Source organism: Halichoerus grypus, chromosome 4, assembly GCF_964656455.1.
Source record: "Halichoerus grypus chromosome 4, mHalGry1.hap1.1, whole genome shotgun sequence".
Lineage (NCBI taxonomy): Eukaryota > Metazoa > Chordata > Mammalia > Carnivora > Phocidae > Halichoerus > Halichoerus grypus.
Genome location: NC_135715.1, coordinates 129,330,981 through 129,350,431, shown reverse-complemented (window position 1 = coordinate 129,350,431; position 19,451 = coordinate 129,330,981). Strand labels below are relative to the sequence as shown.

At 37.6% G+C, this 19,451-nt stretch overlaps 1 protein-coding gene across 5 annotated transcripts in view; it reads left to right on the top strand.

The window, feature by feature from the left end:
- The first annotated feature begins 4,917 nt into the window (after nucleotides 1-4,917).
- Nucleotides 4,918-19,451, top strand: part of TTC21B (tetratricopeptide repeat domain 21B) — an 81,602-nt gene continuing 67,068 nt past the window's right edge. For all 5 annotated transcript variants that reach the window (XR_013447197.1, XR_013447196.1, XM_078070928.1 and 2 more), the window contains exons 1-6: nucleotides 4,918-5,055; nucleotides 8,783-8,912; nucleotides 9,004-9,114; nucleotides 12,212-12,378; nucleotides 14,919-15,041; nucleotides 17,793-17,950. Coding sequence is in view for 3 of the 5 variants with exons in the window: in XM_078070928.1 (XP_077927054.1) it covers nucleotides 5,035-5,055; nucleotides 8,783-8,912; nucleotides 9,004-9,114; nucleotides 12,212-12,378; nucleotides 14,919-15,041; nucleotides 17,793-17,950 (710 nt within the window). In the remaining 2 variants the exon portion in view is untranslated. The remainder of the gene's footprint in view (nucleotides 5,056-8,782; nucleotides 8,913-9,003; nucleotides 9,115-12,211; nucleotides 12,379-14,918; nucleotides 15,042-17,792; nucleotides 17,951-19,451) is intronic.

The following is a 19,451-nucleotide window of genomic DNA, read 5'->3' as shown; positions in this document are numbered from 1 at the left end:
TCATTTCCTTTTGTGACTACCTATTCAATGTCTGTCTACCTTTACTAGACTTTAAAGTATAAGAGGGTGGGAACAAGAATTTTGTTCTCAGTCATAGGCACTCATTAAATGTTTGGCTGAATGAAATGAATAAATGATTAAACAATATATTGTTAGAAGTTAGATCACATCTTCAACTTCCTCCATAGTGTTATTAAGCAAAAGAAATGTGAAAGGCACGTGCTTGACCATTACTGTCTTCTCCCTAACTTAAATGAGTAAAATTGTAGAATTTTAAATGGATGAGTTGTTTTTTGAGGAACCTCCACACTGTTTTCCAAAGTGGCTGTACCAACTTGCATTCCCACCAACAGTGTAAGAGAGTTCCCCTTTCTCCAGTGTGGAGGTTCCTCAAAAAATTAAAAATAGAGCTACCCTATGACCCAGTAATTGCACTACTGGGTGTTTACCCCCCAAACACAGATGTAGTGAAAAGAAGGGCCATATGCACCCCAATGTTCATAGCAGCAATGTCCGCAATAGCCAAACTGTGGAAAGAGCCAAGATGCCCTTCAACAGATGAATGGATAAAGAAGATGTGGTCCATAAATACAATGGAATATTACTCAGCCATCAGAAAGGATGAATACCCAACTTTTGCATCAGCATGGATGGGACTGGAGGAGATTATGCTAAGTGAAATAGGTCAAGCAGAGAAAGTCAATTATCACATGATTTCACTTATTTGTGGAACATAAGGAATAGCATGGAGGACATTAGGAGAAGGAAGGGAAAAATGAAGAGGGAATGAAATTGGAGGGGGAGACGAACCATGAGAGACTGTGGACTCCGAGAAAGAAACTGAGGGTTTTAGAGGGGAGAGGGGTGGGGGGGGGTGCGTTAGCCTGGTGATGGGTATTAAGGAGGGCACGTACTGCATGGAGCACTGGGTGTTATACGCAAACAATGAATCATGGAACACTACATCAAAAACTAATGATGTACTGTATGGTGACTAATATAACATTATAAAAAATATAAAAATAAAAATAAATAAATGGATGAGTTATGACAATCATATTTTTTATGTCAGCAGATACCATGCTTCATACATGATTCAAAAATATGGTACTTTTGTACTGTGTTATTTGGAAAAGAAAAGAGCACTAGACAGTATATGAAAGGTTGGATCCTAAACTCAGAGAAGTAAGGTGGCTGCCCCATAGTCAAACAGCTCATGAGTTAAGGAGCTTTCTTGTAACTGTGCTATGAAGTTTTCCTGTAAATGTGATATGAACATTTACACAGAGTTTTTCAATTTTTCAATGACCTTACTATAATCTCATTTAGTCTATACATTGACAAAGCAAATATTATGATCCTATTTCCAATTACTCCAATTGTAAACATATCAACTAAAGCAGAGAAAGATTAACCACTTGACTAGAGTTGCAGAGTTATTAAGGGTCAGAGCCATAACTCTAATTCCTGACTTCATTAATCTCTAACTTTCCCATGATGTCACCTCTGAGACTGAACTGTGTGCTAGTTTATTTGGATTTCATACATTTTTAACCTCTTTATCTCCTGTTTCAACTTTAGAGTAATAGCCTTAAGAAAAAAGAAAAACACTTCATCTTGTCCATTATTCATAACTGCTTTGGAGGCTAGATTGGAAATAGAAAACTGTGAGACCTTGGGTGAGTTATTTCATATTTTTGGACTTCATTCTACTCCTTTGTAAAATAAAGAGGTTGGACAATCGTTTCTAAAGTTCTTACCAGATTCCAAATTCCATATCTCTGTTTTATTTTTTCTTACTTTTACTTTTGTTTTCACCAGAACCACTTCTTTTTCCTAAATGTTTTCCTTTAACTTCTAGAATATATAATGAAATAATATAGATAAAAGTAGCTTAGTTTAAGAATGGGGGAAAAGAAAGCCAAACAGAGACACAATTGAAGGGCCCCAACAGTCCTCATAAGATTTACTAAATGCTTACAGAATCAATACTATATTCTATATTTGGAGAAGTTGGGAGTACAAATAATTATAGGTTAAAGTTATTCATTGCTTACCATGTACCTAATACTGCTGGGTCCATTAAATATTAACTCATTTAATCTTCTTAACAACTCTCTGAAGTATTAGTCTCAGTTTACAGCTGAAACACAGAGAGGTTAAGTAATTTTTCCAAATGAACAACTAGTGAATAATAGTATTAAGATATGATCCCAGATGATTTATCTCTAGGGACTAAGCTCTTACCCACTACACTACATGCATGGCCTTAAGGTGCTCACCATATAATAAACAAGATTAAATTAGCAAACAGCACACCAAGACCATAATACAAAGAATATACAAGTGCTGTAGGTCTTGCAGGGCACCGTATGTTTCATGGAAATTACTGGTTGTAGAATGCCTAGTATATGTCAGGAACTTTCCATGTATGTTAAGTGTTTAGTTTCTTTGGTAAATAAGGAAATTAAGGCTCAGGAAATTACTTCTTTCTAAGTCACAAAAGTAAACAGACAAGAGCTCTACCTTAGGTCTGGGAGACCATATTCTTGCTACTATCCCATGCAATCTCTCACGTCCATCCAGTTACGGTGATCCTAAAGCCTTCCTACAGAATGAGATTTGAGATGAACTCTGAATCAAGAGTAGATTTTCTCAGATGAAAAAAGAGCTCAGAGTAGGGAAAAGCATTCCCAGAAGAAAGAATGGTTGTCCCGTTTGCCTGGAATAAAGGCTCTGGGAAGGGTGAAGCAGGTTGGAAAAGACAATGAGGTGAAGGGTCTTAGATGCCATACTCAAATGTTGGTAGGCAAAAGTGAGCCAATAAAAATGTCCGAGCTGAGGAACACATTCCGTGGTTTTTCAGGGAAGACAGTTTTTCCTGGCCTGAGATCCAAAAGACACTTTTTACCTTATGCGGAGAACATCAAGTTGCCAGGAGTGTCAAAGCAAATTCCCAAAGAAGATTTAATCCAACAGACACTCATGGAGTGCTAGGCATGGTGTTTTGTGTTAAATAATTTAACCTTAGAACAAAATTCAATGAAGGAAATTCTATAAAGGGCTAAATTAATATGGTCCAAGGATGCAGCCTTCCAGTGGTCTTACAGTCGAAGTTTAGACTTTAAAGTTCTGGGGCTGGCTGGCTCAGTCATTAAGTGTCTGCCTTCCACTCAGGTCATGATCCCAGGGTCCTGGGATCGAGCCCCGCATCAGGCTCCCTGCTCAGCAGGAAGCCTGCTTCTCCCTCTCCCACTCCCCCTGCTTGTGTTCCTGCTCTCGCTGTGTCTCTCTCTGTCAAACAAATAAATAAAATCTTAAAAAAAAAAAAAAAAGACTTTAAAGTTCTCAGAAAGGTAGCTGACCACCTGTTCCTTTAATCACAGCCTTAGATATTTTCTTTCAGATGAACTTTTCACTTGGAACCAAAACCAAAGAGTTCAAGATTATAAACTTTAATGAGCACGATGGCTTGTGGTATTTTCTGCTGCATACAAAGAGCAGATTATGCCACATGCTTTGAAAATCAGACCAGCACTTACAAGTTGTCCACAACTGTTTAGCTTGACTATGAATATGGAAAACAAAAAAGATAATCCTCATGAAAACAGTATGTGCCTTTTTGGGTGGAGCAGTCTTTAAAAGGAAACCAATGAAAAATATTACTAGGCTTGAAGTATGGGAAAGTAACCACTTTTTCCTTCTAGATTGTCATTACCTAACCTACTAGCATGGAAAAAAGCTGATGTTCATTGTCTCCTCAACAATTTTTTTTAAGATTGATTTATTTATTTGAGAGAGAGAGAGAGAGAGAGCAGGAGCTAGTACAGAGCTAGGCACTGGCCTGGATATCACCACCCTGAGATCATGACCTGAGCCCAAACCTGGGGTCAGAAGCTCAACCAGTGGAGCCACCTAGGTGCCCCTCCTGCTCAACAAATTTAAAATTTGATTATGGCAACTTCCAAATATATCAACTAAAGTAAGATAATTAACAATGGTATGGAAATTTGGAATCTACAAAGAACACTTAAACCTCAAATCTTTACCACTATTTTTAAAGTATCTTGAAGAAGAAATAGGAAATCTCTTACTTCATTATAATTCAATTTAATTCTCTGACCTGAAGAAATCTATGAGCAGCTGATAGAGTTGCCTAATGGGTGCAAACATAATAGTTTGCACAGGAATGAATTTTTTTTTTAAGTTCTACACCCAACGTGGGTCTAGAACTCGGGACCGGGAGACCAAGTCACATGCTCTACGTCTGAGCCAGCCAGGCGCCCCATGCACAGGAAGTAATTTTATTGTCAACTTAAAATCCTGGAAAAAATGCCTCTATCATTATCTGAGAGAAAAAAGGACTAATTTAAAGCATATTCTAACAAACACGGGATTGCAGCAATGTCTGTAAAGAGCTCAAGAAGCTTATCACCCTTCTGTTAAGAACTGTGAATTTTCTGCGCCACCTTGCGGCGGTAATACAACTACTACACGTGAAAGTTAAAGGTTTTTCTCTGCGCCGGTCAAGCCTCCAAACAGCCGCATTGCGGAAACTGGCCTCTACACAAACGGGCAGAAAATGGTGTCTTTCTTTGTAGCCAGAGATGGGAAACACTGCTCTTTTTCCTACTTCCTGCCCTATTTCCTTAATTCCTTCATTCCAAATCCTCGGGCCCGCCCACCCGCTGTCCTCCTTGGGCCGTTCCCTCGTGTGAAACCCCTTCGCCTCCCGCACCATCAGGTCGCTCCCCCTTTCCCACCCGCAGCCCTTCCTCCGGGTCCTCGCAGCACCTCCTCCCTCGCAGCACCTCCTCCCTCTCAACACCTCCTCTCCGCAAATCCCTGCGTTGAGAGCCCGCCCCCTGCCACCGGCAGCCAATGGCAGCGCGGGCCCGCCCCGCCCCTCCCGCCGCGTCCTGGAGCGCGAGCGGGGTTTGGGCCTGGGCTGCGGGGTCCCTGAGCTCCGGGCTTCTCGGCTGGGCTGCGCCGGGCGCTTGTCCTGGTGGCCTGCGACCCAGCCCCGTGGGAGCCATGGATTCGCAGGGGCTGAAGGTGAGCGGGCCGCGGGCCTAGACGCGAGCTGCCTTTGCCGGTAGCGTGGGGGCCGGGGAGCCTGGGGAGGGGCAGAATTAGCGAGGGCGTCATTACCTTGCTGTGCTTTTGCTGCCCCAGTCCGCCAGGTGCCCCAGCGTGGCGTGTGGGCCTATAGCTGCATCACTCGGGCCACCTCCGTGGGCCCTGCTTTGAAATCCTGAGGTCCAGGGCAGCCCGCGCGCCAAGCTGCTAAGGAATCGCCGTTCGGGTGCTTGTCCCACCCGGTTTGTGGTGTGTACTTGTACTTTGTATCGCGTCGGCTCAGAAAGCTTGGTCAACGAATACCACCAACGGCGCCTCCCGGTGCGATTTTTAACGACTTAATTAAGCAAAGTCATGTCAGTAAACCTGTTGGACAGAAAGGGGCACGGAAAGATTACGTGAAAACAAAGACAGAGGCTTGAAAGTGGAAGAGTATTTGAGGGTGATGGTCCTCTCTGTCACTGATCATCTATTAAGCAAATATTTTATGACGGACCACTTAAGAAATGATCTAAAAACAGGGGCATGAGGCTTGAGAATTACAAGTTTTTTTGTAGGGTGATAGTCTCCATTTGTTCACTGATTAAGTCGTTCAGCACATGTTGATGGAGGGCTCACTCCGTGTCCACTAGAAGCTGGAGACCGTCCTTGCCTTCACAGATTTTACAGTCTAATGCTGGACAAAAACCTTAAATTAACCCAATAAATACTTGTTCGTAAATAAATATGTATTGAGTGCACGCTATATTGCTGGCACTATTCTAGGCCCTGAAGATAATCAGCCCTGCAATATTAAAACTAAGAAAAATTCTCCCAGTCTTGGAGCTTACACTGAGTAGGGTGAGAGACAGGAAGTACAATGTTAGATGGAGATAAGTGGATGAAGGACAATTTGGCAGTGATAGGGAGCACTGGCAGCTTTTTTTGCCTGAGCTACATGATTTTCTGAAACCTTTCCCCATCTACTTAATTTTTTTCATCACTTTAATTTATCCTTTCCACTACCACCCAAATGAAATCTTTAATAAAAACACTTTCATGCTAAATACAGTTATGTGATTCCTCATCACTTAGACTAGAGGAGCAAATCCAAGGACTTAATATGAGGCCCTGCTAGACCCTACCTTTCTCTCCAACCTCCTCATTCTATAATCTGTTTTCTTAAGACTCTAAAACAGGGAATGGCAAACTTTTCCTATAAAGGGTCAAATAGTACATTATCTTGGGTTTTTCAGGCCAGAGTGTCTCCGTCATCTAATCTGTCATTGTAGCTTGAAAGCAGCCATAGACATACTTAAACAAATGAGCACAGCCCTGTTCCAATAAAACTTTATTTATGGACACTAAAGTTTGAATTTCTTAAAATTTTCACATTATGAGGGCGCCTGGGTGGCTCAGTCGTTAAGCGTCTGCCTTCGGCTCAGGTTATGATCCCGGGGTCCTGGGATCGAGGCCCGCATCGGGCTCCCTGCTCCGCGGGAAGCCTGCTTCTCCCTCTCCCACTCCCCCAGCTTGTGTTCCCTCTCTCACTATCTCTCTCTCTGTCAAATAAATAAATTAAAAAAAAAAAAAAAATTTTCACATTATGAGTGTTTTTTTCTTCTTTTGCTTTTTTTTTTCTTTTCCCCCCTCAACCATTTGAAAATGTACAAACCATTCTTAGTTTGCTGCCCGTACAAAGAGATGTAGCAGGCCATAGTTTGCCAATCCCTGCTCTACAAAATAAAATGGCTTTCAGTCCTCTCCATCCCCACCCCATCCTTGTGTATCGTTGCTGATTTCTTATGTCTGTTGTTGCGGTTCCCGTGCCTGGCTAAGTCTTCTGTCTTCCTCAAGGATCTCGAAAGGGAAATAGGGAGAATGTGTATGTGTGGAGGGAGAGTGAGGAGTTCACGAGTCAAGAGGCAGTTCTGAAGTCCTCCTGGAGAATCTTTCCCTTAATTTTATTCTTCCATCCTCCCGTACTCCAACCTCATTCTTTGACATCCCTAAAGCACTTTCTAAGCTCTTTTCTTGCTTGCATTTACTGCATTGTATTTGTTAGTCTTTAGATTCTAGTCTCAGTTGGAGAATTTAAGCTTTTCTGGGTTAGGAACCATATTTTACTTATCTTCACATTCACAGCATCTAGCCCAGTGCCTGGCACTAATAGGCAGTAAATGTTTGTTGGACTGAACAAACCAAGGAGTGGTAAGGTATGGAGAGTAGGCCCTAGGCTAGAGAGACAGAAGAGCCTTACTGACTGGTTAGAATCGGGGGACTGGGCAAACTGGAAGGGAGGATGCCATGACTTGATTTCGGGCTTGGGTAGCAGGGGCAAATGGAAAGATGAATCTGGAGCTTAGATGAGAGGTCTTGATTGGATACTACGTTTTTTATTTCATCAACCTATGGGGTTCAGAGGAACTTATTTTTTTTAGTAGCTTTACAGTATAATGTCATAATTAATCCTCACAATGATCTGTAAATAATTAATAGCCTTTTTACAAATGAGCAAACTAAGGTGCTGTAAGATGGACCAGAAATTTAAAAACAGTTCTTTTCACCTTTAAATCCATGTCCTTTTTATGATACCTTTCAGGAGAGTTGTAGGTGCTTAAATGCTGAACGGAAGTCCTCAGTTGTGGCAAACTAAGAGGTCATCTGCGATCTTAGGGAAGGGCACTGGAGCAAAACTGCACTTTACTGAAGTGTGCTGTGGGGGGCACAGGAACTAGAGAGCAGTAACCGCAAGGAGGGAAGCGGAGTAGAAGTTACAGAGAATGTTTGCCTACCTGCTCTAGAGAAGCATGTGGACTGTAGCCCTTCAGAAACAACAGACTGTAAAAAAAAAAAAAAAAAAGAGCAGTTTAGACACTCATATTTCAGTCCTGTCAGTTGCTGCTTCATCCTTATTTCTCGCCCCTGCTGTACCAGCTTCAGAGTCAGTAGGTGAGTATGGGATGGCCCAGATTGGTTAATGGAGGTGAATCAGGTGTATCTCAGCGATAGTGAATCTGACTTCCCTCTTTGATTAGGTTAGCAACCAAGCCTTACACATGATCCTGAGAAAAAGGTGTAAAGCATAGACCCAATTAATCAGAACTTAGTATCTCCCGATATTAGTTTTCTGCCATGTAAATCTAAATAAAACAATTTCAGAAAGGGCTTAAAGATAGTAATTTCCATTAAGAAACAGTTTAGATCATTTGTTCTTACTGACAGTTATTTGTTGTAGAACTCAGAGAACAAGACAACATTTGACAATGAATTGCTGAATTCAGTTTGTTATTACTCTGTAATGCTATAACAACAAAATAGAAGCAAAATTTTTTAAAAAAGAATCCTATGGTCTGGCAATGGAAGCCTCTTATTATTCCTGTTTTTTGTCTGTTTTCGCATTTTCTAAAACCTTTAAGAAAATATGGGCAAAGGAGAGGAGAGAGGTGAAAGTAGCCTAACTTCAGTATTGTTAACAAACAATTTAGAAAAAGAAGACTGAAATTATTAGGAAACATTGAGTTTTTTCAAAAATTTTGTGTTCATTGTGTTTTGCATTCCTTAGTGTTAAGTGCTAGTCTTTAACAATATTTTCAGGAACTTGGAAGAAAAAAAAATCACATCTGAATTTTAGATTAATCAAGATTTTGGGTAAATATCTGTTTCTTACGGTATTTCAGAACAGCAAAATCTCTTTTAACATTTAGTCCTTATTTCCTTTTAGACTTTGATTAATTACTATTGTCAAGAGAAATATTTCCATCATGTGTTACTTACTGCCAGTGAAGGAGTTAAGAGGTATGGCAATGACCCAGTGTTCAGGTTTTATCATGCCTATGGTACATTAATGGAAGGTACGTGCTAATTATTAAACATGTTCCATACATTTTTAAGTTCTTGTTTTGTAGTATGAACAGTTTTTCACATTATAATTTTGATTTTCAGGTAAAACTCAAGAAGCTCTTCGTGAATTTGAGGCTATTAAAAATAAACAAGATGTATCACTTTGTTCTCTAATTGCACTGATATATGCCCATAAAATGAGTCCTAATCCAGGTATAGTATTTAAGTATAAGGCTTAAGACAATTTTTTCTACTCAATTCATTTTGATTTTTCTCAGTTACCATTGCACTTAGTCTAATAATACTATATTATAATTTTCTGTGAATACTATTTTATCAATTTGTCTTATCTTCCCTGACAAGGTTACAGATTTGTCAAGCACAAGAAATATGTGTCTTATATCCCTCTCATATTCCATATATCTTACGACAGAAGTTTCATTTATATATAGGGATCATTGGAATTAATATCAAGTTGAATGTATATTGGCAGTTATTAAGCAAAGGACAGCGCAGAAGAGGTGTATGCGGAAATTGCTCTGCAGCAGCCAGCTTTATAGCTTGTTATGTGCCAATCTATAGCTACATGCAATTTATCTCTTCCACTGTATCTTAAGCTTCTTCAAGGCCTGTACACATCCCCACAGGGGGCTTGCTAGCTCTTGGAAGATATTCAGTAAATTTTTATCCAGTAGTCGGTTGGAAAGTATAAGTAAATTATAGAGAGAACTTTATGCATAAACCAGCAATTAAAATTGTGTGAACTGTCAATATATGGTGGATCTTAATGGTGGAAGCAGAATATCATAATTGTAGGTAATAAAGAGGAAATACTATTGTATTCTTTTATATACATTCACTAAGAGCTAATAGCATTGTAAATATAGATCATGTTTCAAATAATTAGACAACAATCAGATGTCACAGAATTTTTTTTTAATATTAGAAAATTTTTTTCCTCAGCAAAGTATCACATACCTCCTTCACCTCACATACACTTGCACAAATGAACAAAAAGTTATTTAAAACATTAATATGTGTAACAAGTAAACAAATCTAATGACTAGATGCTTACTTTCTGCAAGGAACTATGTCAAATATAGTTAGAGAATACAAAAGAATTGTAAAAAGTGGTCTGTGACATCAAGTTTATAGTCTAGTGAAGAAAAGAAAATGTAAAACCCACAAAGGTTAAATGCTAATGTTACTATTAAATAAAATTATGAGAAAACAAATGAGTCCATGATTAACTGAAAATGATATGTACTGTTAATCCGTAGAAGGCTGTGGAGGTTTTGTGGAAAATGGGGCCTTAATCTGGTCTTTGAAGGACAAGTAGGATTTGAATATAAAGCGTATTTGTCAGGCTAAATCAATGGGAAATAGGTCGAAGTGGTTCAGGATTAGGCTCTTGTATGGGTCTCTGATCCAGCAGGAGTGTATTAGGTAGAGCAGAGAATTTGCATAGAGAGATATAGCCAGTAAATCTAAAAAGCAAATTAGTACAAAATATTTTCCTCTTAGAATCACGTTTTCATTTAATTGGTTATTCTCAAGGGGTGTTGGTTCTGTTGGGAAATGTGATTTCCAGGACAGTAAGAAGATGGAGGCAGAAATACTGTGTAGAAACACCTGAGTACTGACTCTACTTTCTGCCGTAGATGATTCTGAGTGGGCTTAAGCTCAGGAGAGACCCAGATGTCCATCAGTATTGCCTAGGAAGGCCCTTGATTGTTCACGTTCATTCTTCCTAAATGCTGACATAAGCCCTGATTATAAAAGGGCTGTCGTGCTTTAAGAGCTTGAGCTGATATCTGGTAAGAGCCAGCTTTGTGCGGGTGGTGTCACCGCTGACAGACGCCCCATGGGGACTGGATGGACATCTAGCAGGAAAGTACAAATCCTGCCCCTGCCCTGATGAGTTCTCTTTCTGTATCATGACTATTTAATGAGAACTTACGAAGGTATTCAGGTGGGAGTGTTGGAGGGTCTTCTTGCCAGGCAATCTGTAGCCTTCCAAAAACAATTTTGTTTCGTGAACTCATAATGTAAGTTTACATTGGTATCATTAGAGATAAAAGGAAGAGATAATACCGTTTTCTGGTATTTCCAGAAAGGTAGTTGGTTAGAATCACAGCCTTCAACTTTGACATTTCTTATAACTTATTGCATAGCTGATCCATATTCTGATTCAATTCAGGATTTGGATCCAATTGACATTTGTGTCCTAAGTACATACCTAATAGATTTAATGGTTAGAGTTATTAGAGGTAGACCGTCTTTGTAAGGGAGCTGCCAAGCAGTCGGTATTAAAACATGTAAATAATAGTAATTATATTACCTTTCACTGGCCTATGACAATAGCCAGGAATGTTTACATATTTTAGAATTGGATTAGGGAGTTGGGTAATTTGAGTACTACTTTTGGATTTGCCCCTAATAATTTTAGAATCATTGCTAATTTTTTCAAGTCTTATTATTTAAAAAAATATGCATATTTAGCCTTTAGATCTTGAGAATGACATAAACTGTAGAACTATAGTGTACATTACAGTGGTCATTAACCACACGTGGCTGCTGAGTACTTGAAATGTATCTAGTTTGAGAGACTAAATTTAAAATACACATTTAATTCTAATTAAATGTAAGTTTAAAAACTGATACTTGATTCAGTTATTAGAAAAGTTATGTTTGGAATAGTGAATATATGAATCTGCTATTTTTAGCTATAAATTTTATGGAATCTAAGTACAAATCAAGTATTTTTTTATTAAACTTTTTATTAGAGAGAGAGAGAGAGAGAGAGAGCATGAGAGGGGGAGGGGCAGAGGGAGAAGCAGACTCCCTGCTGAGCAGGGATCCTGACACAGGGCTCGATCCTAGGACCCTGGGATCATAACCTGAGCTGAAGGCAGATGTTTAACAGACTAAGCCACCCAGGCACCCCAAATCAAGTATTTTTGAAGAAAATTTAGCATCATAATTTAGATATACTTTGTATAAGATACATACGAGATTTTAAAAATTTAATAAAGTATCTCAATTTTCATGTCAATTTTGTGTTGGAATGATAACTTGGATATATTAGGTTAAATAAAATATATTATTGAAATCAATTTTACTTGTATCTTTTTGCTACTTTGATGTGGCTACTAGGAAATTTTAAATTACAAATGTGGCTTGTATTTTATTTCTATTAGACAGTGGTGCTATAGAGAGAAGAACTATATTCTGTGCTCTGTTAATTGACCCATTATGAACACTTGATCTAGAATTTAATTTTCATTTAATGCCTTTTTTCCCCTCCTAGATAGAGAAGCTATTCTGGAATCAGATGCCAGAGTGAAGGAGCAACGTAAAGGAGCTGGGCCGAAAGCTTTGTACCATGCAGGCTTATTTCTATGGCACATTGGCCGTCATGACAAGGCTAGAGAGTATATTGACAGAATGATCAAAATGTCAAATGGCAATAAAGAGGTAACTGGGTTTCTTATTTTGAAATAGATACACTAGTAAAAGAAGCTTATATTTTCAGTAGTATTCCTTATTATTCTACTCTATTCTCATTTTATAAATAACTTTATTTTAATATTTTGTAAATATTGTAAATATTACAAAACTATTGTAAAAGATTGTAAAAGCTTTATTTTGTAAAATTGTGGTTGTCTAAGGTTGTTTGTTTTTATGCTATTTATTAACTCTTTAAAAGATTCCTCCCTGGTCCCTTTCCTCCCTTCCTTCCTTATCTGTCCTTTCCTCTCACTTTCCTTATTGAACTCTAGATACAAGGCGCTGATATTTGCACTGTTAATGATACAAAGATCAGGAATACATAAACTTTACTTACATGGATGGATCAGTCTAGTAGTGTCATAGAGCACATACCCAGCTAATATTATGAGAACATTTATAAGTGGTATGAGAGACATGTGATTAAAATATAAAATAGTAATTAACAGTTATTGCTCACTTACTTTGTGCTAGGCATTATTCTAAGAATTTAAGGAGAGATTGCATCTATAAGTGTTAGGAGAATGAGGAAGAATTTCTTGAAGGAAGTAGCATTTGAGCTGAAACGTGAAAGATGGATACAGTTTCCAAATGCAAAGATGATGGAAAAGGGAAGCAGTACTCCTGAGGTGGGAAATAATAAATGGAAATAAGAAAAACAAGGAGATGTGTACACATATTTATATCTAATTTGATAGGCAATGGAGAGGTCATTGAGGTGTTTTGTTTTTTTTTTTTTAAAGATTTTTATTTGTTTGTCAGAGAGAGAGAGACTGAGCACATGCAGGGGGAATGGCAGGCAGAGGGAGAAGCAGGCTCCTCACTGAGCAGGCAGCCCGATGCGGGACTCAATCCCAGGACCCTGGGATTATGACCTGAGCCGAAGGCAGACGCTTAACCAACTGAGCCACCCAGGCCTCCCCGTTATTGAGGTTTTTAATCGTGGCAGTGGTATTATTAGAGTGCAAATTCACAAGACTGATTTAATGATGGTTTATAGGATGAACTGGTGTGGGGAGAAACTAGAGTGCAGCCCCAAAAATGGTAGTACATGCTTTCTGACAGAAGGTTTTGTGAGCCTAGACTAAAATATTGTACCATGGGTATGAGTTTGAGAATTATTAAATACCCACAAGAGCTGTCAACTGATTATAAGTGGCAGGGGCAAGATTTTGAGGTGTCAGATATCAAGGATGTCTCTCTGAGGTCTTAAGCCTGGACAGTTCAGAGACCATGGTTCAGGTTAACATGAACAGAGAATGTTGGGATGAGAAGGTAATCTTGGAGGGGGTAGTATATTTGGTTCCAGACATGCTGTGTTTCCATCTCTGGTAGAACAGTGTGATGGAGATAGTAGATGAGCTTTTGGAAGAAGGAAAGTTTAGACGAGGTATTGGACTAGAAAAAAGGCTGGGCATCATCCACACAGAGACAATAGTTGAAATGATTCAAATACAGACATTGATCTAGTGAGTAGAAATAGCATTGTTTTAGGGGCACCTGGGTGGCTCAGTGGGTTAAATCTCTGCCTTCGGCTCAGTTCATGATCCTGGGGTCCTGGGATCTAGCCCTGCATCCAGCTCCCTGCTCAGTGAGGGGCCTGCTGTCCCTCTCCCTCTCTCTTTGCCCCCACCCCCTGCTCCTGCACACATGCGCATGCTTGCCCTCTCAAGTAAATAAAATCTTTAAAAAAGAGAGAAATAGCATTGTTTTAGTATTCATATCTTTCTTTTCAAGTGAAATGCAGGGAGGTAAATATAATCTTAAAGATTTATAAGTTTATGAGTTAACCTAGAAATTTTTTGATAGAAGAACAGATTTCACAATTTTTTTGGACACTGAAAAGTACAGTAACATGTATCCATCTTCTTTCTAATCCTATAAACCTTATAACCTGGTGACTCACTAGCATTTCTGAAAGTAAACATCCATGACTTCTTCAGTCTTTGATTTCTGAGGCCATTTGTCCTTTCATTTGAAACTCACTGGACGAGTCACAAGGATTAAGATAGTTGCCAGATTATCTTAATTTTTAATATGTATCAAGCAAGACACTTCTGTTTTTCCATCTTAGTTCACTTGGTCTGTTTGCCCAAAAAAAGAGGTAATGGATTCTTGTTTGTGTATTGAATTACATGTTTAACAATTACTATTAATAATTTACTAGTGCTCACTTCAATGGCACAAATTACTAAAGTAATTTACAACCAAAGTCCCAGGTAAGAATATTGGTTATTTAGGATTAATGGAATGTTTGATAAGTTTCTTAATATTAATATTGAATATGTTGTAACCTTAAGGGCTGAAATACATAATAATTCCTAAGACTTAGGCTGGAAAGGGTTTGAAAACAGTTTTACTGAACACTCTTTTATTATTCATAACATTTTTGACAGATTTTTTGTTACTAATCACAAAAAAGGGTGTTAGGTTTACCTCTTTCATCAACATTTATTTCTTTCATTTCCAATAAAATGAAAGTATGATTAGAATTTTTCATTCTACAGGGACAGGTTTTGAGAGCATGGCTTGATATCACAAGAGGAAAAGAACCTTATACTAAAAAAGCACTGAGATATTTTGAGGAGGGATTACAAGACGGAAATGATATTTTTGCTCTGCTGGGTAAGGTGAGTTGGAGTGAGGGTAAATAAATCATGTTTTAAAATTTATTCATAATATATTTGAAACCCAACAAAATGAGTAGCTCAAAAAAGATAATAATTGTCATGTTACTTTTATCAGCTCTCAATTATGGGAGGGACTTGGATTTTATTTGTACAGGACAGTGAACAACAAACTAGAGAGATGTATTCCTTACCAAATTCCTAAATCTTGATTGTTTTTAATTGTTGGTGGTGGTGGTTCCTATATTATTTACTCACTAAACATTTATAGTCTAATATGTGCAAGGCATCACTCCAGATACTAGGGATACCCTGAAGCAAAATAAAACTTCTTGCTTTTTGGAGCTTATACTCTGTTGTTGGAGACAGACAATAAAATAAATAAGTAAACCTCAAAAACTAATGATGTAATGTATGGTGATTAACATAACATAATAAAAAAATAAATAAATAAGTAAATTATGTAGTGTATTAGAAGGTGATAAGTGCAATGGAAAAATAAATAAATCAGGTAAAGGGGGAGATGTAGAGCTGGGTTATGAATTTGTAGGTTTAAATGATGTGGTCAGAGAAAGTGACATTTGAGCAAAGACATATATAGGAGGTGAGAGTTGAAGCTCTGTGGGCTCCTGCAGGAAAGCATTACAAATAGAGGGGATAACAAGTTGAAATACCTTAAGGCATGTTCAGGGTATTGCTGGGAGACCAGGACATGAAAGTGGAATGAGCAAAGCGGAGGTTAGAAGTGGAGGCTAGAGGAAAAGAAGGTGGGTGTGGGGGCAGGTGGGCATGGGGGGAATGAGGAGAGGCAGGGCTGATTGTATAAAGCCTTTGGCTTTTAATTTGAACCAGATAGGCAGCCGATGAAAAGAGAAACAGTATGACCTGACTTATATTGTGAGGGATGAGCAATTAATTGACAGAGTCATTAGAAATCATTGGTAGGTAGAAATGTATAATTCGGGCCTTCAGTCCCATTGATGCCTTTAAAACGCCTTAAAATTTTTCAGATTTTTGATTTGGCAACAAGAAATTAAATGTATATGTTAGGAAAACACCTTGTTAGATAAGCAGTAATTGGGGGGATAAAAAGGAAGAGGAGAGGATTATTAGTGTCTTGGCTGTTGTTAATATCCCCTCATTGCTCTTGTCAATTTCTGTGGCTAGTGAGCTTGTTCAGATCCGCACCTATGGTACACTAGCATTCCGGGTGATTGGAGTCAAGTTTTACCTAAAGGCACTGCTAGAGGAATTGAGTATTTATCAAGTTTTTAAAAAGTTTTTTTTGATCATTTCTCCTCCTCCCTATTTCTTAAAGAAAAGCTAGTTGATAATCTCTTAAGGTGGGGCAATTTCAGGTGTTAATATATTTTAGGAGGGACTTACCTTTTTCCTCCAATACTTAAGATTGGTTTAAATTCTTTTTCTGCTACAACCCATCCCAATTATGTATTTATTTTTCAATTAATTCAATAGAGGATGTTTGCATTAGCCTAATTCCAACTTGGAATGATGTGAACCAAATACACAGCAAATTTAGTTTCATTTAATATGTATGTGGCATCATATGGGAGATGACAGTCTAAGGAAGTAATAGATGTGGTCTTTTAACATGATTTTCTTTTTTACATTACCAGCTATTTAGGCAGATTCTAAAGATATATGTAATTTGAAAAAATGCTCTGCATTAATCTTTCTCAGCTATTTAGAAATTTTAATAGTAATTTATTTTGACATAATGGCATCTTTGGATGGTTCTCAGACTTTAATTATATGGGAATATAATTATATGGGAATATACATGAAAATATAATCTCAAACCAATTTTAGGATTATATTGCATCTTTTGAGACTGGATGCTCATTTTGAACTGAGATATTCCAGGACTAAATTTATTCCTAAAGGAGATCTCGAAGCAAATTTTTAAAAAATCTGATATGTGATAAGTATGCCTCATATCTTTTCTTAAAGCAGTAACTCTATAGCTTTATTTTTTCTGACTATGAAAGTAATACATAGACATTGTAAAAAAGATTCACAATTCAGTAATATCTGAATTAAGAATAAATATCACCATTAAAGATAACTAGTTAAACTATTGCATTATAAATGACATCTCTTCATGTCAGTAAATATAGATCTACAAATCCATATAACCACCTAAAATTTGATTAAATAGATAGGCTATAATTTAATCCTGTATGGACATTTTGGATTATTTTTATTTTTTCCATTATATCTATTAGAAATCTGCCATAACTATAATCTATATTTTTTTGTGGTCTTATTCAGTTATTTCCTTAAAATACTTTCTAGAATTGAAAATGTTGAGCTAGAAGGAGTTGCTTGAACTTTATTTTGCTTATTTTTTAAAGTCTTATCTTCTTTAGCTTGAAAGTAATTTTTTTAAAAAAACATACAAAATCTCTTCATTTTAGATGCTATTTGCAAATAGCCTAGAAATATTTTATTCTAAAAGATAATTTTTCTGTTCTAGTTATTTAAATTAGGGTTTTATAACAAAGTCAATTACATAAAATATTTTTATTGTTCTGTAATGTTTTAAAATTTTTGTTTTGTTAAAAACTTATTTTGTATTTCTCATTATAAAAATAACTGTTCCCTACAGAAAAGTCAGAAAACAAAAATATAGAATGTGTTAAACACTAGTATTGTACCTCTTCCAGGATAACTGTTGTGAGAACCTTGGTATATATGATCACAGTTTTGATATTACATTTTTTCTCCCATTAGGCGCAATGCCTTGAGATGCGCCAGAATTACTCCGGTGCTCTGGAGACTGTGAACCAGATAATAGTGAACTTTCCAAGTTTCCTTCCTGCTTTTGTAAAGAAAATGAAACTACAACTTGCCTTACAGGATTGGGACCAGACTGTTGAAACAGCACAGAGGTTAAGTAAAAAAATATAATACAAGTACCTTTGGATCTGGTTATAATTTCCAGGGAAAAAAAAACAACTATATATTTTTATCATATTTTAAGTTTGATTTTTTTCATATTTTAAGTTTGATTTTTTCAAACAATATAGAATTGAAGAACTTAACATTGCATGATTTTTAAAAACTCAATTTATTGATTTATGTAAATATCTGAATAGCTGTTCTAAGACACTCTTTTATGGAAAATGACCCTGCCCTTGTGAAGCTTATATTCAAATGAGAGGAACCACATAAAAAGCAGAACAAATAAGAGGTTATGTAGTATTTTAGAGAGTTTGCTATGGAGAACAAGATAAAGCTGGGAAGGAAATAGGGAGTGGGGGGAAGGGTTCCATTTGATGGGATGACCAGAGAAGGCCTCAGTGAGCAGATGGCGTTTGAACTAAGGGAGCAAGCCATGCAGATATCTGGAAGAAGACTTTGCAGAAAGAAGGAAAAACAAGTGCGAAAACCTTGAGGCAAAAGTTTGTGTCATATTTTTAAGGAGTAGGAGGGGATAAAATGACTGGACAGTGAAGTCAGAGCAAAAGGGTGGAGCTGGGGAGCCAGGATGTGAAAGGTCTTAGGGAGCCAGGATATGAAAGGTCTTGGTCATCTTAAGGATTTGGATTTTTCTTCTGAAGTGTGAAGTCATTGGAGGGTTTCTTTTCTCCCTCCTCCCCTTCTCATTTTCCTTTTTTCTCCCTCCACCTGCCTCACACTTCTCCCACCCCCTTTTTTTTTTTTTTTGGTGTGTAAGTTAAAGAAACCAGTCTTTTATCCTGTAGGTTTTCCATATGAATTTTATTGACTACATGCCATGTACCGCATAACTTGTTGCTATCCTATGAATTTCCTATAAATTGGTACTGGATATAGAGGCTTGGTTAGATTCATGTTCAGTTTTTTTTTTTTTGCAATTATTTAGTAAGTGGTGATGTGTTCTTTCATCAAAGGGACATAATCTGTGCTTGTCTTTTTGTGCTATTAGCAGAATTTTCTTTTTTTAAGAGAGGTAGGTGGGGGGAGGGGCAGAGGGAGAGAGAGAATCCTAAGCAGCCTCCACACCCAGTGCGGGGCTCGATCTCCCAGCCCCAAGACCATGACCTGAGCCAAAATCAAGAGTTGGACACTTAACTGACTGAGCCACCCAGGTGGCTCAGAAATTTATGCTCAGTATGTGGGTGCTGTAGGATTAATATGGTTATATCATTCTTTCTTCATTTCTTAGCTGGAATACTATTTAAAAAAAAAAAAACCTTCTAATCTACTGGTGGTTATCTGGTGCTATAGTTCATATAAGAAAAATTGGATAATGCTTGAGTCTTTTATATCTGGGTTTCAAAACCCAAAAAAAGTTTAAAAATTCCCTGGCATCCTGCAGTAGTGACTGATTAGTAGTTTGGATTTGTTTATATGACATAGATTAAACTTACATGTTTCTAACCATTTTGGTTATTATAATTGCTCAAA